At 49.6% G+C, this 15,119-nt stretch overlaps 1 protein-coding gene and 1 long non-coding RNA gene across 7 annotated transcripts in view; both read right to left on the minus strand.

Moving 5' to 3' along the window:
- Window positions 1-15,119, minus strand: part of LOC131408221 (uncharacterized) — a 178,659-nt gene that overhangs the window by 140,113 nt on the left and 23,427 nt on the right. The gene's annotated exons all lie outside the window — the stretch shown is intronic.
- LOC131408220 (ral-GDS-related protein-like) lies at window positions 87-5,251 on the minus strand. 6 transcript variants are annotated; one of them, XR_009220707.1, is made up of 3 exons: window positions 5,057-5,251; window positions 3,599-3,701; window positions 87-115 (listed from the first exon to the last, which is right to left on the minus strand). XR_009220707.1 is itself a non-coding variant. In XM_058544760.1 (3 exons), the coding sequence occupies exons 1-3, from the start codon at window positions 5,063-5,065 to the stop codon at window positions 2,480-2,482; spliced, it is 303 nt and encodes a 100-aa protein (XP_058400743.1). In that variant the 5' UTR covers window positions 5,066-5,251; the 3' UTR covers window positions 2,377-2,479. The 6 variants fall into 6 exon arrangements, 2 of the variants coding, with proteins under 2 accessions (XP_058400743.1, XP_058400741.1); XR_009220709.1 differs by lacking the exon at window positions 87-115 and adding an exon at window positions 1,460-1,489; XM_058544760.1 differs by lacking the exon at window positions 87-115 and adding an exon at window positions 2,377-2,670.

Here is a 15,119-nt window from a genome sequence, read left to right on the forward strand (position 1 = left end):
GTGAAGCCAGGGACTGTTCTGCCCAGAAGGTCTCTGATTTCCACCTCATTCCCCTCCCCTGCAGGGAGTGCCACAGCTTGTCCTCGGTCCTCTTCTCAAGGTTGATCTCATTCCCCTGGGAGGTAGACAGCCAGAGTTCATCAGACAGAGCCCCCTAGCCTGACTAGCCCCTATGCCCACCCCTTCTCATGTTGCACTATTGCCAGGTCCCCAGAGGGGGCCGGGCACGCAGAGAAAAGAGGACTTGGACCTAGACCGGGCTCTGGGCTCCAGAGTAGGAGGACATAGGGGTGAGACTGAGGGACCTGGCAGCACAACTCTCTCTGATGACAGACTTGGAGGCTGAGGCCTCAGGCAGAGGGGACTGCTCAGCAACTTATGTGCTGCCTGACTTGGGGGGGCCAGACTTCTCTCTCCCTTCATGGACAGCATGGGAGTTAGAGGCTGAGTCCAGCTCAAATAAAACCTCATGCAGCTCTGTCATCAGGCAGCTCTGAGCTTCCCCAGCCTGGGGAACTGGAATGGGTGTCTCTGGCAGAGCCTCTTTTCACTCATCCCTAAGATGCACCTGATGCCCCAGCTCCCAGGGGTGGCTGCGAGGCACTCATGAGAGGAGATATGCCAAGTGCTGAGAACTCAGAGCTCAGTTCGGGGGCTCCCGCATCCCAAGGCTCAGAATCCTGGTCCTTCCTGCCTAGTCCTCAGGTTCACGCACCTCGAGATAGTCACCCATCGCCAGGTGCAGCATCAGTAGGTCACTGAGCAGATTGCCAAGATAGGAGAAGACACCCTGTGACATCGGGTGCGGGTGGGATGAGCCCTTGCTCTCAAGTAGACCCCATGTAGACCCTCTCCTGAAAAGTCCCCACTCTCAGCCTCCTGGCCCACCACAGAGTTCCCACGAGGAGCAGCCTAGGATCCTCAGCAGCCTCCCCTCAATTCTTCCTCCCTTCACACCCCAAGAACACCACACTCCTCCTCCTCACCTCCCAGGGCTGGCTTCTGGCAAATCACATGGTGTGCCTTCCCTGGCCCTCCCCAAAACAACCCATCCTGCACCAGCTCTTCCAGGCCCTCCTCTTGGTCACTTCTACTGGGGGATTTGGGCACTGTGGCACCAAGAGAAAGGGCCCTCCTTTCTTGATTTGAGGCCTCCAGCTGGGAGCGCAGAGCCCCTCCCCCACAGGCACACTCACCTGCTGCTGCTGCTGCTTCTCCTGAACTCTCTGGGGGTTGCACTCTGGGGGGGCAAACGTGAAGAACCCCTCCTGTCAGGGTCGAGGACAGTGTCAGCGAGGCGGTACTCCCCTCACCCCATTTCTCTCCAGCACCACTGGCCTCCGACACTGGACATCTGACTTGAGTCAACTGGTATCAATGTCATTCCATCCTCCAAGGTCTTGTGATTCCAGAACAAGCCCAGCTCCAACTTTCACTCTGGGTGTGAGCTTGGGCTCGTGGCCTGGCCTCCTTGAGCCTGTTTCCTCATCTGGAAAGTGTGAGAACTCCAGCTACCACACAGGTTCTCATGAGCACTCAGTGTCACAAGACTGTCATCCTTGTTCTGGCCCTCACCCCTCCAGGTGGAGCAGGCAGAAAGCTCCCACATTCCTTTCCTCCCTCTTACCTCAACACCACCCTGTGAGACCTGAACAACACAATCACCATCCCTCCATTTCCCTGATGAGGAGACAAAGGCCCAAACATGGGCAGAGAGGTGCTCAGGGGCCCACAGAGGAGAGGCCGCTTGCCCCTCTCAGCCAGAGGCCCTGTTCCAACATCCTCGCCTAACCCCCAACCCCACCACTGAAAACAGTCCTGTCCCCTGAGCTCTCAAAGCTTGGTCCTGGGCCGAGTCATGGATGGAGAGGTTGGGGTGTCTTGGGAGTCTGGTTGAGTGGCTCCTGCCTGCCCCAGTCATGTGGAGTGTCTGGCCCCCAGGCTGGGCCAGAGAACATGCCAAAGCCTTCTCCTCCCCAAGGAATGCCTCAGGACATTCCCCTGCACTGAATCCTTTTTTTTTTTTTGTGAGGAGATCAGCCTTGTGCTAACATCTGCCAATCCTCCTCTTTTTTTGCTGAGGAAGACTGGCCCTGGGCTAACATCCATGCCCATCTTCCTCCATTTTATATGGGACGCTGCCACATCATAGGTCGACAAGCGGTGCGTCTGTGCGCGCCTGGGACCCGAACCGGTGAACCCTCAGCCGCTGCAGCGGAGTGCGCGCACTTAACCGTTTGCGCCACGGGGCAGGCCCCTGAACTCTTTCTTTATCCACTCAGGAACTGGACCCCCAAGGTGCCACCTCTGATCAACAGGGAAGGGGATGACAGGACATTTTGATTCCCTGTTTACATGAGTCTCCTAATTTCCTTTCAGCAGGATCCACTAAGAATCCATCAGTTGCCTAGATGCTTCTCATAAGCCACCGGGGGCATATGTCATTGCCAACCAGGCACTCAGGTTAGACTCCTGTGGTTCACTCAAGTGACTGCACTAGGGGTCCAGGGGGGAGTCCCAGAATGCACACACATCTGCCACCTAAGGATGAGCAGCCTGTTTGTCCACCTGGGCCATGGGAATCCTCTGCCATGCACATCCCTGGGGCAGGCAGGCTGCAGCCCCTTGGAGATGTGGTGAAGATAGAAGGAGCAGCGGGGTCCTGGCTTCCTGAGGATAGGTTTAATCTGAGGGCTAAACCCACACCAACCACCCAACAGCCTGGAAGAAGGTACATCCTGCAGGATGGGCATACATGGAAGCCAGAGACCTGTTGATGGTGCCAGCTCGGCAACTCCTCGTGGAACAGCCCAGCCAACAACATTGTGTCCCATGACCAGGGCCTCCTTCCCACAAACGGCACCCCACATGTCCATGGGCAGAACAGATCCCTCTGCTTGTTAATCTGCATGAGATAGACAGGAAAGTTTCAGAGAAAGTTCAAGGGAGAAACTATCAAAACCACAGCCTGCCCAATGTCCCTCCTCTGCACCCCTCCTCTCTTTCCAGACCCCCAGCCTCCACTCTACCTTGATCATCAGTTCTCTGCTCAAGGACTTGTCTTGACTATTGAGTTCCTTAAGATTTTCAGGGCTCTCTCTCAGGGGAGGGGAAAGAACGAGGGATAAATTTAGGAATAATGTGAGGGGTCTGAATGCAAATCCCTTTTCTTTGCAAACCCGAGAGATTCAAATTGCCTGGAGGAGTGCTCTCACTGGGCTCTTCTGAGCGCTAAGGTCTCATGGTACTGGGAGGGGGCTCTCCTGTTGGTCACTGGAGTCTCCACTCCTCAGCTCTACAGAGAAACTCTGTTTTGACCACTTTGAGTTTCAACTGGGCATAGAGTTCTGTTGCTATAAACACTTGAAAATCTCCAATGTGGCTCAACTTAGTACCCGACACTTAGGGAAACCAAGTTCTGAAGCAGAACTGGTGCACTAAGGACCCCGGGAGGCTTAGAGAGCCCCTGCCGAGGCCCAGGGTCTGTCCCCAGCATTTGCTGCCTCCCAGGAGTTCCCAGCTGACTGAAGGGCCAATGGCAGACATACAAGAGATCCCCCATCCACCCTGGTCCTCCTATGGAGAGAGGGCTACCCACCGGGAAACTTCCCCCATGTGTTCTTCAGGTGGCTTGTGGAGGTTTTCTGCAGAGCAGAGATGGCAGTGCTGGGTGAGGAGAAGTTCTTCAGGATCTCGAACTCCTGGAGAAGGGAAGAGAATGAGCTGTGAGGTGGGGCGCTGGAGCCCCGCTTGCTCTAGCTTCAGTACCCTTCTATTTAAATCTCCCCTCCTGGATGAGACACATGCTCAGGGAGTCCCAGAAGGGCACATTTAGGACCCAAAGAGTAACACTCGCAGGGAGCAGGATTTTAGCTCAACCCAGGGAAGGAGCAAGGTAGGAAGTGAGTATCTTCTCACTGGGACCTGGAGTCAAGGTCAGCGGGCCACTGGCAGGAAGGGCCTAGGGACTGTGCAGGGGCTTAGACCACACACTGCAATCCTGGGAGCTGATAAAGGTGGAGGCAGTTCCTTAGGCTCCAGAGAGGGGCTCCACTGGGCCTCCCACAGCAAACCTGGGCCACCTGGATCCAGTGCTCCACCACCCTCGCCCTGTCCTGGGCTGTCATGCTCGGGTCCCCGAGGCAGGTGGTGACAACGAAGCTGGCCACCCTTCTGATGTGGTCGATGGTGGCCTGGACGGTGGGTGTCTGGTGCTCATTGACGGGCTTGCTCCTCTTGCCCCAGGTGGAGCCCAGGCACGGAGAGGGCATCACCTTCCGGAAGAGGTCCTGGAGAACAGGGGGAGTGTCACCCAGCCCTGCCACACCCCAGGTCTGTGTCCACAGCCCCAAAGTCCCACACAGGAGTCACAGTTTAGAGCTGGAGCTCAGAAAGCTCAGGATGTGGCCTGAGCCTTGTGACAGTCCCTGGCTTTTCTTCCCTGTCCCTCGAGGACACCCAGCACAGGAGGACCCAAGACCCAATACTGGCAGGGAAGGGAGAGGGGCTTTTGACCCAGCCCGGACTGGCTAACTCCAAGCTCCAGACGGTGGCTCAACTCGGCTCATCCCAAGGGGGCATCTTCCAATACCCTGATCCCCCCTCTGGTCCCACTCCACATTCTGATGCACATCCCCGCGTGGCAGCTACAACCACAGGCCTTGTCTGTCTCCCTTGTAGTGAAATACACATCAGATGTCTAATAAGTCCTGAGGCTGTTGAGCCTCCTGAGCAGCCGGTTGGGCCACCAGGGACCGGGCTGTACACAGTGAGCCCCTCCCTGCACAGATGAGCCAAGGCCCACCCAGCTTTCTGTCTCTTCTACCTCATGGAGTTGGCACAGTCACTCTGTGCAGCAGGTCCTCTTAATGTCCACCTCCACGGCCTGCAGGTGGACAGCAAAGGCTTGGGTGTTCAGAAAGTTGCCCAGGTCTTATGGTTGGTAAAGGGTGGAGCCTGGATTTGGGCCCAGATAATAGGAGTCTGGATCAGGTCTGGGGCAACGATGGCAGAGGGAAGGCCTGCCCCACTCCGCCCTGAAAGCCCAGCTGCTCACCGCATCCATCACGGTCAACTGCTCCACCACCAGCTTAGGAGGGAAGGCCGTGAGATTAAGCTTCTCACGCTCCTTAAGAGCCACAGGTGGAGATGGACTTCTCACTAGATATGATGGTCCAGGTGACTCCAGCTCAGCAGCTCCCACTCCTGCTGGAGCCCATGTTGGCCCTTGCTCCAGCTCCAACACTGCTGATGGAGGCCACACTGGTTCCAGTGCTAGAGGGGGTGGTGTCAACGGAGCTGGATTCAGCTCTACATCCACCACTGCCCACTGCTCTGCTTCTGCCGCTGGCTGGAGCTCCGTAGCTGGCGCTGGAGCGGGATAAAGAGAAAGGTTCACCCACATAGCTGACTTTCCATGTGTCCTTCTAAACACAGGAAAGATCCCCCTCCCTTCCAGGAATACCCATCCTGCAGTCCCCCTTACCCTCTGGCTTTGCCTCAGTGGCCTCCAGAAGCTCACACCGGACAAGGGTAAGAGGGTCATGGCAGCTCATCTCCTAACCAGGCAAGGTGACATTCATGTACATCCCCTTTAGCTTGAAAAAGGGACAGCCCCAGTCTGGTTCCACCCTAGGTCTAGTCCAACCCCATCATCTCAAGCTTCTGAGTGTGGAGACCCTCTGCTCCTGCTCTCATCTCAAAGCAGTACTGGAAAGTGTGGGTGGCCTCATGTGCCTGCCCCTTGTCTAGTGAGTTGGTGGAGTTGAAACCATTGGGTAGCTACTCGACAAACTCCTGAGTGGAGTTCTGCAAAGACTGCCTGGGAGCTGGGCCAGAAGTAATCATGGGCTGCATGCACACTGCCACTGGGGCCAATGCCCAAGAGAAAGTCTGCTCCTCAGTTCATGCACAGAGGGGCATCCCTGCAAAGAACTATGGTCAGGGAGGGAAGGAGATGAATCCTCTAGTGCTTGGTAACATATGATTAGAGGAGCTCACCTTCTCATGCTGCCAGGCATGGCCTGAGGTATGAACATGACAGACTCACCAGGTTTCCAACACCTAACAACCAGCTCCTGCTCAGGAATGACCCGCCCCTTTTGTCCTGCCTTCTCCCCTCCTCACAGACACATGCACACACACACACACACAAAGAGGGGCAAGGGGTGTGGGGCTGATCAGGTGGGATCACAGCTGTGCCCTGGCCTGCACTAGCCTTTCCTGGGCTGTCCCGTGTTACCTTTCACTGTCTCCTGCCAGACGCCCAGAGGCGTCAAGAATGAGGGCTGAGCCAACATCGCCAACTACCAAAAAGATTCTCTTTCTGGGATTTTTTGAGCCCAGATCCTCCAAAAGTTGGGAAACAACAACAAAACATCTTTGCCTGTTGACTGTCTCCAATCAAGTGAGCTGGATGGGGGGCTGTGGGTGCCTGGTTACCTGAGTTCTAAGATCTGTTGAGGTCTATGACCCCACGTCATTTCCTGAACTGTACACAATGAGCCTACACAGCCCTACCCACAGCTCACTGGAAACCTAACTAAGGACCTAGCTTTGAGGAGACAGAGATGAATGCAGACCTCCTTTTCCTTACTATTTCTTCATCCTGGGATAGTCCCTGTGCCTCTCAGGTCCTCCCCAGTCTCTAAACCGGCACCATGGGGATCAGGCTAGAATCTACTTCCTAGGGACCTCACCCGGTGTATATGAGATAATATCTACTACCCCTGTGGGCTGGTGTCACATGTACCTAAGGCACAATCTTAGAGATGGAAGAATAACAAGGAGGGGTGGGATGTAGTACAGAACACCACTCAAAACAGGCCTGGGCTCCAAGAATGTGATATTGGGACAGTCACTTCCAACTTGGCCTCATTTTCAGGTCAGCACCATGAGGGGGTTGCAACTAATGGAAATTCAGATATTGCCATCCTGTGGCATAAAACCATTCAATTGTTTCCTGTTTTATGGAGAATGAGACCCAAGTGTCTCATCTTGGCCTATGAGGTGGGCAGCCTCCACAGTGGTACCCAGTAAGCCCCACCCATGTTATACACATCCCCGTGGAACCACAAAGTGGTTAGTAAATGGCTTCTGAACATAATAAGAGCCAAAGTGATGGGATGTCTTGTCCAAATTTTAACTAAAAATGTCTCTCACTTTCTCTTACTCCCTCTCTCATGTGCCATCTCTCTCTCTCTCACTCTGTCAAATCCCTGGAAGTGAGGAATCAAATACCGGTGTATTGGGGCTGCCCAATGTGGAGGCACATTGAGGAGAGAAGCAAGGGAGTGCCTGGGCCAACAGATAGAAAGGAACTCAGGCTCTCAATCCAAAATGAATCCTGAAGGCTGAGAGTGACCTTGTGGGCCAGTCCTCCCCCAGTCGAGCCTCAGTTGAGGCCACAGCCCCAATCTGTTAATCTCACTGAGGCAGAGGCACCCAGCTAAAACACGCCTGATTGCTGATACACAAAAATTGTGATATTGTCAACATTTGATGTTTTGAAATGCAAGGTTAGGGGCAATGAAGTCAGAGAGGGAAAAGTAACGAACACAGCCTACCAGGCCCTGGTCCTACCTTCGACCCCAGCTCCTGTTCTCTCCTCCCAGCCTCCCTCTAGCTGCACTGGCCACCTTTCTAACCTCCTCTGGCCAAACTCACTTCTGCCTGTGAGGCTCAACACCAGTGGTGCCATTTCCCTGACACACTGCTCCCAGACTTGTGCAGGGCAGGCTCCCTCTTGTCATTCTGGTCCCAGAAATTGTCACCCTAGTGAGGTCTTTCAGACTCTCCTACCCAGTGACGCCCAGCCCTCCCTCACAGCCCCCTGATGTGTTTCTCTACAACACTTGCTCTTTTCTTTCTCATGTCTTTGCTTTTGTCCATTTCCCCTCTAGACTGTGAGCTCCTGGCAGGCAGGGACCACTTAGTTATTTTCATCCTTCACTTCAGCCCATCAGGGCACCTGGCACAGGATGAGCGCTCAGGGCACAGCTGCTGAATGAGTACATGGGTAGATCTTGCACCTCGCCCCCTACTTTTGACCAACTTTCATTCTGGAGATGAACACTAGTAATAGGAGGTACAAGTTGTTTCTGAGGCAGGGGGACAGCCAGAAAGACCTCTGGTTGACTCTTCGCTGCTCCAGGAACTCAAGAAAAGTTCAGTGGACACCGAGTAAATTCCAGGTTTACAGCAGAATGACTTGATATATATATATTATGTAATGGTTACCAAAATAAGTTTAGTTAACATCAAACACCAAACAGAAATAAAAGATTGTTTCCTGATGATGAGAAGTTTTAGGATCTACTCTCTTAGCAAGTTTCAAATATACCACACAACAATGTTAACTTAGTGTTGTATATCAAGTATATCTCAATACAACTGAAAAAAAATAAAAACAAAAACTCACTGGCCACCACTGACACAACAGGCTGCCCGCCCCCTCGTGGCCAGCACTAGCACTGCTGCCCAGGCAGGAACTCCAAACAGAAAGCAACCTTCTTCAGGTGTCCTCAAGGCAGAGGCTCTCCAGGGTCCCAGGGGTAAAGCAGCAGGACCTGTCAGCTTCGAAGGAGTGGGAGGAATCTCGGGAGCCTACCATGGCCCCTCTTGCTGTTCCCCACCAGGTGTCCTCTTCACTCCTAATGCATCATAACTGCTGCCATGACAATGGTTCCCCCTACCTCCAGATGAGGACTGCAAGGGTCCAACAAGGATTAGTCTTCTCCCTGGACTCTGGACTTGGTGTCCAGTGCTCTGGCATCTTCTTCCTTATCCTCAGTTCTCATCCACCCAAGCCCCCTAGCCTCCTCAGTTCTAAAGGATCTCCAGAGGCTGGAAATAATTTTCTCAGGGTTTCAGAGCACAGTAGGTCATCAACAGAGAACCTAGTCCAACAGACATGTTGTGAGTGCATGGAACACTTGGAGTCACTTGCTGGATGCACTCCATTTTATACAGGAGGACCCTCACTGAGGTATTCTCTCCGGTTCCCAATGTCTACACAAGGGGAGGATGGGCTCATCACAATTCTGGGTGCCCACAGAGGTGGACTGCGGGACCCCAGTCCTGTGATCCCCAGGCTGGGCCAGGGATGGATCTGGAACAGGTAGACACCTAGGAACCTTAGGGATTCCTCTTCCCATCTCTGGGCCCCTGCACACGAATCTAGGAGAATGGATGCTACCGCCCCGTGGGAGAGCTGCCTCCAACCTCTCTCCCTCATGCCTCTTGTCACTTCCCCAGTGTCGGCTCTTTCTTGACTGCACCTCCGAGTTCTCCATATGAGAATTCAAGTGTGAGTGAGTGTGCCTGTGCACATGAGATGATGAGGAGAGGAAAATGACCCCATATGGAAAGGGGTGGGCAGCAATCTTCTAGGATCTTAACGCCTCTCATTGCCAAAGGAAACCTGACGGAAGGGGTGGAGCCTTGGCCAAGTAAGGTGGAGCTTTCTCTAGTCTTCAGGACTCTGACCACCTCCTGTGGTCTGGGACAGTATCTGCTTCTTTCTAGGCCAGTTTCCCAACTGTACAGTGCGGGGTAAGATGTGCAACAGCACAAGCATGTGCTCGGCCAAGACAAGTCATCAGGTCCCATAGATACATTAAGTATGTTTTAAGTGTATTGAAGACGTTAATATTGCTGTGCAATCATCACCACGATCCATCTTCAGAACACTTCTCATCTTGCAAAACTGAAACTCTATACCCATTCATGAATTACTCCCCATTCCCCCTCCTCCCAGCCACTGGAAAACACCATTCTACTTTCTGTCTCTCTGAATCTGGTGATTTCAGGAATCTCATAGAAGGGAAATCACACAAGGTTGTATTTTTGTGACTAGCTTATTTCATTTAGAGTAATATCTTGAAGGTTCATCCATGGTGTGCCGTATCTTAGACTTTCCTTCATTTTTCAAGGATGAATAATATGCCATTGTATGTATATAGCACATTTTGCTAATCCATACATCCCTGGACAGATACCATAGCAAGGCCCACAACCAAGCCAAAATAAAATGGGGCCCCAGCCAGATTTTTCTCAACAGTACCCTGGAGACTACTTTCTTAAGCCATATCCCATATGATATTTACTAAGGATCTAATCTTGGGCCGTGAGTTGCTTTTCAGAAACTCCATTTCTCTTCCTTAAGCAAGTTTCAACTACTTTGAGCCAATGAGACAACAAGACGGCTTGCAAGACTCAAACTGCAACTGCATAAGTGACTGGAGGATGACCTGGGGGACCAAGAACCCCCCTGCCAATCAAGTTAAGGACACCGTCTTTTGAACGTGGGATGTGTGACAGAACATGAAAATCTGTGCTTGCACAAAATGCCTAGGACTGCTCCCAAACTTACTGCACCTGCTCCTTTGCCCTTGAAAAGCCCTTTTCAACAGCCCATTGGGGAGAAAGATTTAACCTTTGTCTCCTTGCTGGCCAACCTCATAATAAAGCTTTTTTCCCTTCTACAAGAGCGCATATCCCTTTTGCCTAAGGGGTGCATTGGGCTGTGAGCCCTTCCTTGATTACAATACTTGGGTGGCTTCCATGTTTTAGCTATTATGAATAATGATGCCATGAACACTGGTGTTGAAATACGTCTTTGAGAACATGCTTTCAACTCCTTGGTGGGATATACACCCAGAAGAGGAATTGCTGGGTCCTATATAATTATATTTTTATTTTTTTTTAGGAATTGTTATACTGATTTCTACAGCAACTATATATTCCCACCACAGTACACAAGGGTTCCAACTTCTCCACATCTTGGCCAACAGTGGTTCTATTCTTTTTCTTCTTCTTCTTTTTTTTTTGATAGATGCCATCCTAATGAATGTGAGGTGGTCTCTCACTGTGTTTCTGATTTGCATTTCCCTAATGATTACTGATGATGAGCATGTTTTCATATGCTTATTGGTTATTTGCAGATCTTCTTTGAGCAAATGTCTACTCATATACTTTGTTCAATTTTGATTTGTTTGTTTTTTGTTGTTGAATTTAGGAGTTCTCTATCTATTCTGGATATTAAGCCTTTGTCAGATACATGGTTTGTAAATATGGTCGCCCATCCTGTGGGCTGTGCTTTTACTCTGTTGATAATGACTTTTGAGGCACAAAACTTTTCAATATCCATGAAGTCCAGCATATGTATTTTCCTATTTTATTGGCTGCTCCTTGGGTGTCACAACCATGAAATCATTACCAAATCCTATCTTGTCAAGTTTTGCCTTATGTTTTCTTCTAAGGGTATTATAGCATTAGCTCTTACACTTAGGTATTTGATTCACTGGGAATCAAGTTTTGTATACAGTGTTAGGTAAATGTCCAAGTTGATTCTTTTGCATGTCGATATCCACTTTTTCCAACACAACTTGTTGAAAAGACTTTTCCTCATTGAATAATCTTGGCACCCTTGTCAAACATCATTTGATCACATGGGTGAGGGTTAATTTCTGGGCTCTCAATTCTGTTTCCATTGCTCAATATGTCTGTCTTTATGCCATGACAATGCTGTTTTGATACTGTAGATTTATAATAAGTTTTCAATCAGGAAGAATCAGTCCTCCAATTTAGTATCTCCTTTCAAGATTATTTTTGGTATCTGGGCTTATTTGAGACTCCATAAGAATCTTAGGATGGGTTTTTTTCTATTTCAGCACAAAACTCCCTTGGAATTTTGATAAGGACTGCACTGCATTTGTTGATCTCTTTGGATAATGTTGACACCGGCACAATAAGGAGTCTTCCTATCCACGGTGATGGGATGTTTTTCATTTCTACTAGTGCCAGGTGGCTGTTCAGGTTGAGGGGGTGGCACTCCTTGAGGTAGTCATGCAGAAACCCACAGTTCCCCCTCACTGTGCCTTCACCATTTCCTTAGAACCCATCTACAGTCAACAGAGGGTAAAATGCCTGTAAAATGCACGTGGGAAGTTTTCAAAGACACACGTGGGTGTGCATGGAGCACACATTTCTTCCACTCCTCTCCATTAGCAAGAACCACGGACTGAACCAGCAGACCCTAACACATGGAGACTGCAGACTCAACCAGCAGACCCCAACAAATAGGGACTGTGGACTAACTAAGGGCCAGGTACTCGAGTTCCTGGCAGAACCATCTGGCAGCTCAAGCTGAACCGCTAAGCCTTTGCCTGGCACTGCTGATTAACCAAGTGCTAAGACTGATGCTCTCTTAGAGCATCCTGTCAGTCTAGACTGACCCACTGACCCTGGACTGGAAAACCAGTTAGATCAGGAGCTCAAGGCAAACAGAATGGATCTCATATCCAAGAGGAACTTACCCACAGCCCTCAGAAACAGCGAAAAAGATGGAGAACTCAAAGGTTTTGCGGGTACCAATGACTGTGTTTCTCATCCTCGAAGCCATCAGGTGTCTCCTTTGGATCCCACTGTTGCCACCAAACTGGTACAAAACAAAATAAAATTGAGTAAATTTTAAATATCTTATTGGCTTTATTCAACAGTTCATGAATCAGGCAACATCCAGTCTAGCAGAGAAAAAGGACCTCCAAGGAGTTCTACAAAATGAAGAATTTTATAGGCAGAAGGGAGCAAGAACAAGGAAGTTACACTAGATAAAAAAGCGGGTTGGTTACTGCAAGGTTACCTTCCTTTAGAGGATGGCAGGGCTCTATCAGGAAGATGAGATACCTGCTGCACATCAGGTGATTCCTGATTGACTGGTTTAAGATTCTATTCCTGGGAGGGCCAAAAGTCTAATTAAGTCTCGACTTGTTTATGTGAGGCATAGCCTAAGCGGCTCCATTTGTGCCCGGTGTCTTGTTTTAAACACATGACTTCTGCTGGTCCCTGCTTTCCCCAGTTACACCCCGGCTGTCCCTTCACTGATCATTGTTGGTCACACACCCACTGCACCTGCTTACAGTCCTTTCCCTTCAACACCGTAATCTCACACACAGCTCCTCCCGACACTATCATGACGTCTCCCACCACACGTCCCCTATATTATCCACACTGCCATCAAGATGCTTCACAAACACCACCACCATTTATGTCCAATGGGCTGAGAGGCCTGCCTGTGCACTGGGAATCAGGAGTCGCAGGGTCTGTCACTTGGCCTCCAATCACCTATTGTACCCCAGTTGAAGGGCTTACCCTGCGGAGACACTCAGTTGTACCCAACTCAATCGCACAACAACATCTTTGCCCCAGGATTCCTTCAAAATGCTCTACCCACATTCTGCCCCAACTGCTCCTTGAGGGGTCATTTTGGGGTAGCCTTCGAGGCCACCTTGGTGATTTTGTGCCCAGGTCCAAACAGCTCTTGGCCAACAAACACTTTAACTATACCCCCTGAAATCATATAGCATAGGTAACTAGTGAATGGGTGCAAATTACTGGTTTTACTTCCAAAGGCCGTAATGAATATTTCACACCAGGACCATCAACTTTTGGGTTTTACTGTAGGCTGATATCACAAGGCTCTCACCCAGTGAGGCTCTCTCTTCCCCAGCCCTCTGAGCAGATTTCTCCAGGCTATATTCTGCAATGCATCATTGTGTCTATCTCAGTCTGCTTCCCTCAGGTTGCAGGTCCCCCGAGGTTCTTGTCCTGACTGGCTACCACCAACCCATAGAGACACTGTCAGTCCTATAGGACTGGGTGTTGATTTCTACTAGGACTGACTGACTGGACTGGGCACAGGTGCGGTGGCCCTACTCACACAAAATCAGGTAACTGAGGCAACCAAGAAGTATCGAAAACCTTAACTCAACATCGACAACAACTCCATAAGACCCTATCTTAGCCCTTGTGGAACAGTCTCATGAGCCTCTCGCCTAAATGGTTTTAGAGAATGGCCTGGCCCTAGACTGTCTATACCAACCAACGAAGGAGGGGTTTTTGCCTTTCTTAGAACCACTTGCTGAATGTACATCAACTCACAAGTTCAAACCTACCTCCACCAGATGGCCCAAGAGGTTAAAATATTGCGTAATGTTACCTAAATCTTTTAAAAGATACCCAAGGCCCCCGAGATCACTGACATATTTTCATGGCTGGTCTCTCCAAGTTGGGGACAATGGAAACAGACTGGATTTTAGACTGTTGCTTGTACAATTATAGGATCTGTTACTATAGCCATCATCGGATATTTACTCTCTTGGCTACAATGTGCCCTACCCCTAATAACTCTATTAATTACCCTTGTTAACTATCCCAACCAAATTTAAATTAACTAAATTAAAATTAATCAATACCCTGATTAATTTAAAAAATTCAAAAATTTTATGGAGAATCTGCTTAACACAGAATACACTGTTGTAAGCATTTAAAGTATACAGTTCAGTGCCATTTAGTACAATGATTATGTCGTGTGGTTATCACCACTATCTAATTCCAGAACATTTTCAACACCCCCAAACAAACCCATTCTCATTCACACTATTTTCTCCTAACCCAAGCCCATGAAAACAACTCATCTGTTTTCTCTCCCTATTGGTTTGCCTATTCTGGACAGTTCATTCAAATGGCATCAAGCTATCTGTGGCCTTTGTGGGCGAATTCAGTGAGCACACGTTTCAAGGTTCATCCATGGCCGAGCATGTAGCAGTAGCTTATTCCTTTTTATGGCTCTATAATGTCCTATATTATGAATAGGGCACATTTGGTTTATGCAGTCATAACTGGATAGAAATTTGGGTTTGTTCCACTTTTGGACCATTGTGAATAATGTTGCTTTGAATATCCATGGAAAAGTTTTTCTTTGAACATATGTTTCCAATGGTCTTTTGGACATACCTACCTTGTGACTCTCCTGGTCCATGGTAATTCTAGGTTTAAGATTTTAAAAAATGGCAAACTGTTTTCTGCAGTGGCTGCATCTTTTTACTTTCCCACCAGTAATGTATGTGGGTTTCCCATTCTCCATATCTTTACTAACACTTGTTACTTTCCATTATGTTGAGTATAGCCTTCATTTTGAGTGTGAAATAGTATTACACTATGCTTTGAATTTGCATTTTCCTAATAATTTATGATACTGAACATCTATCTAGTGCTTATTGGCCATCTATGTTTCTCCTGGAGACATGTCCATTGCAGCTAGTTACCCATTTTCATTG

This window comes from Diceros bicornis, chromosome 7, assembly GCF_020826845.1.
Source record: "Diceros bicornis minor isolate mBicDic1 chromosome 7, mDicBic1.mat.cur, whole genome shotgun sequence".
In the NCBI taxonomy this organism is placed as follows: domain Eukaryota; kingdom Metazoa; phylum Chordata; class Mammalia; order Perissodactyla; family Rhinocerotidae; genus Diceros; species Diceros bicornis.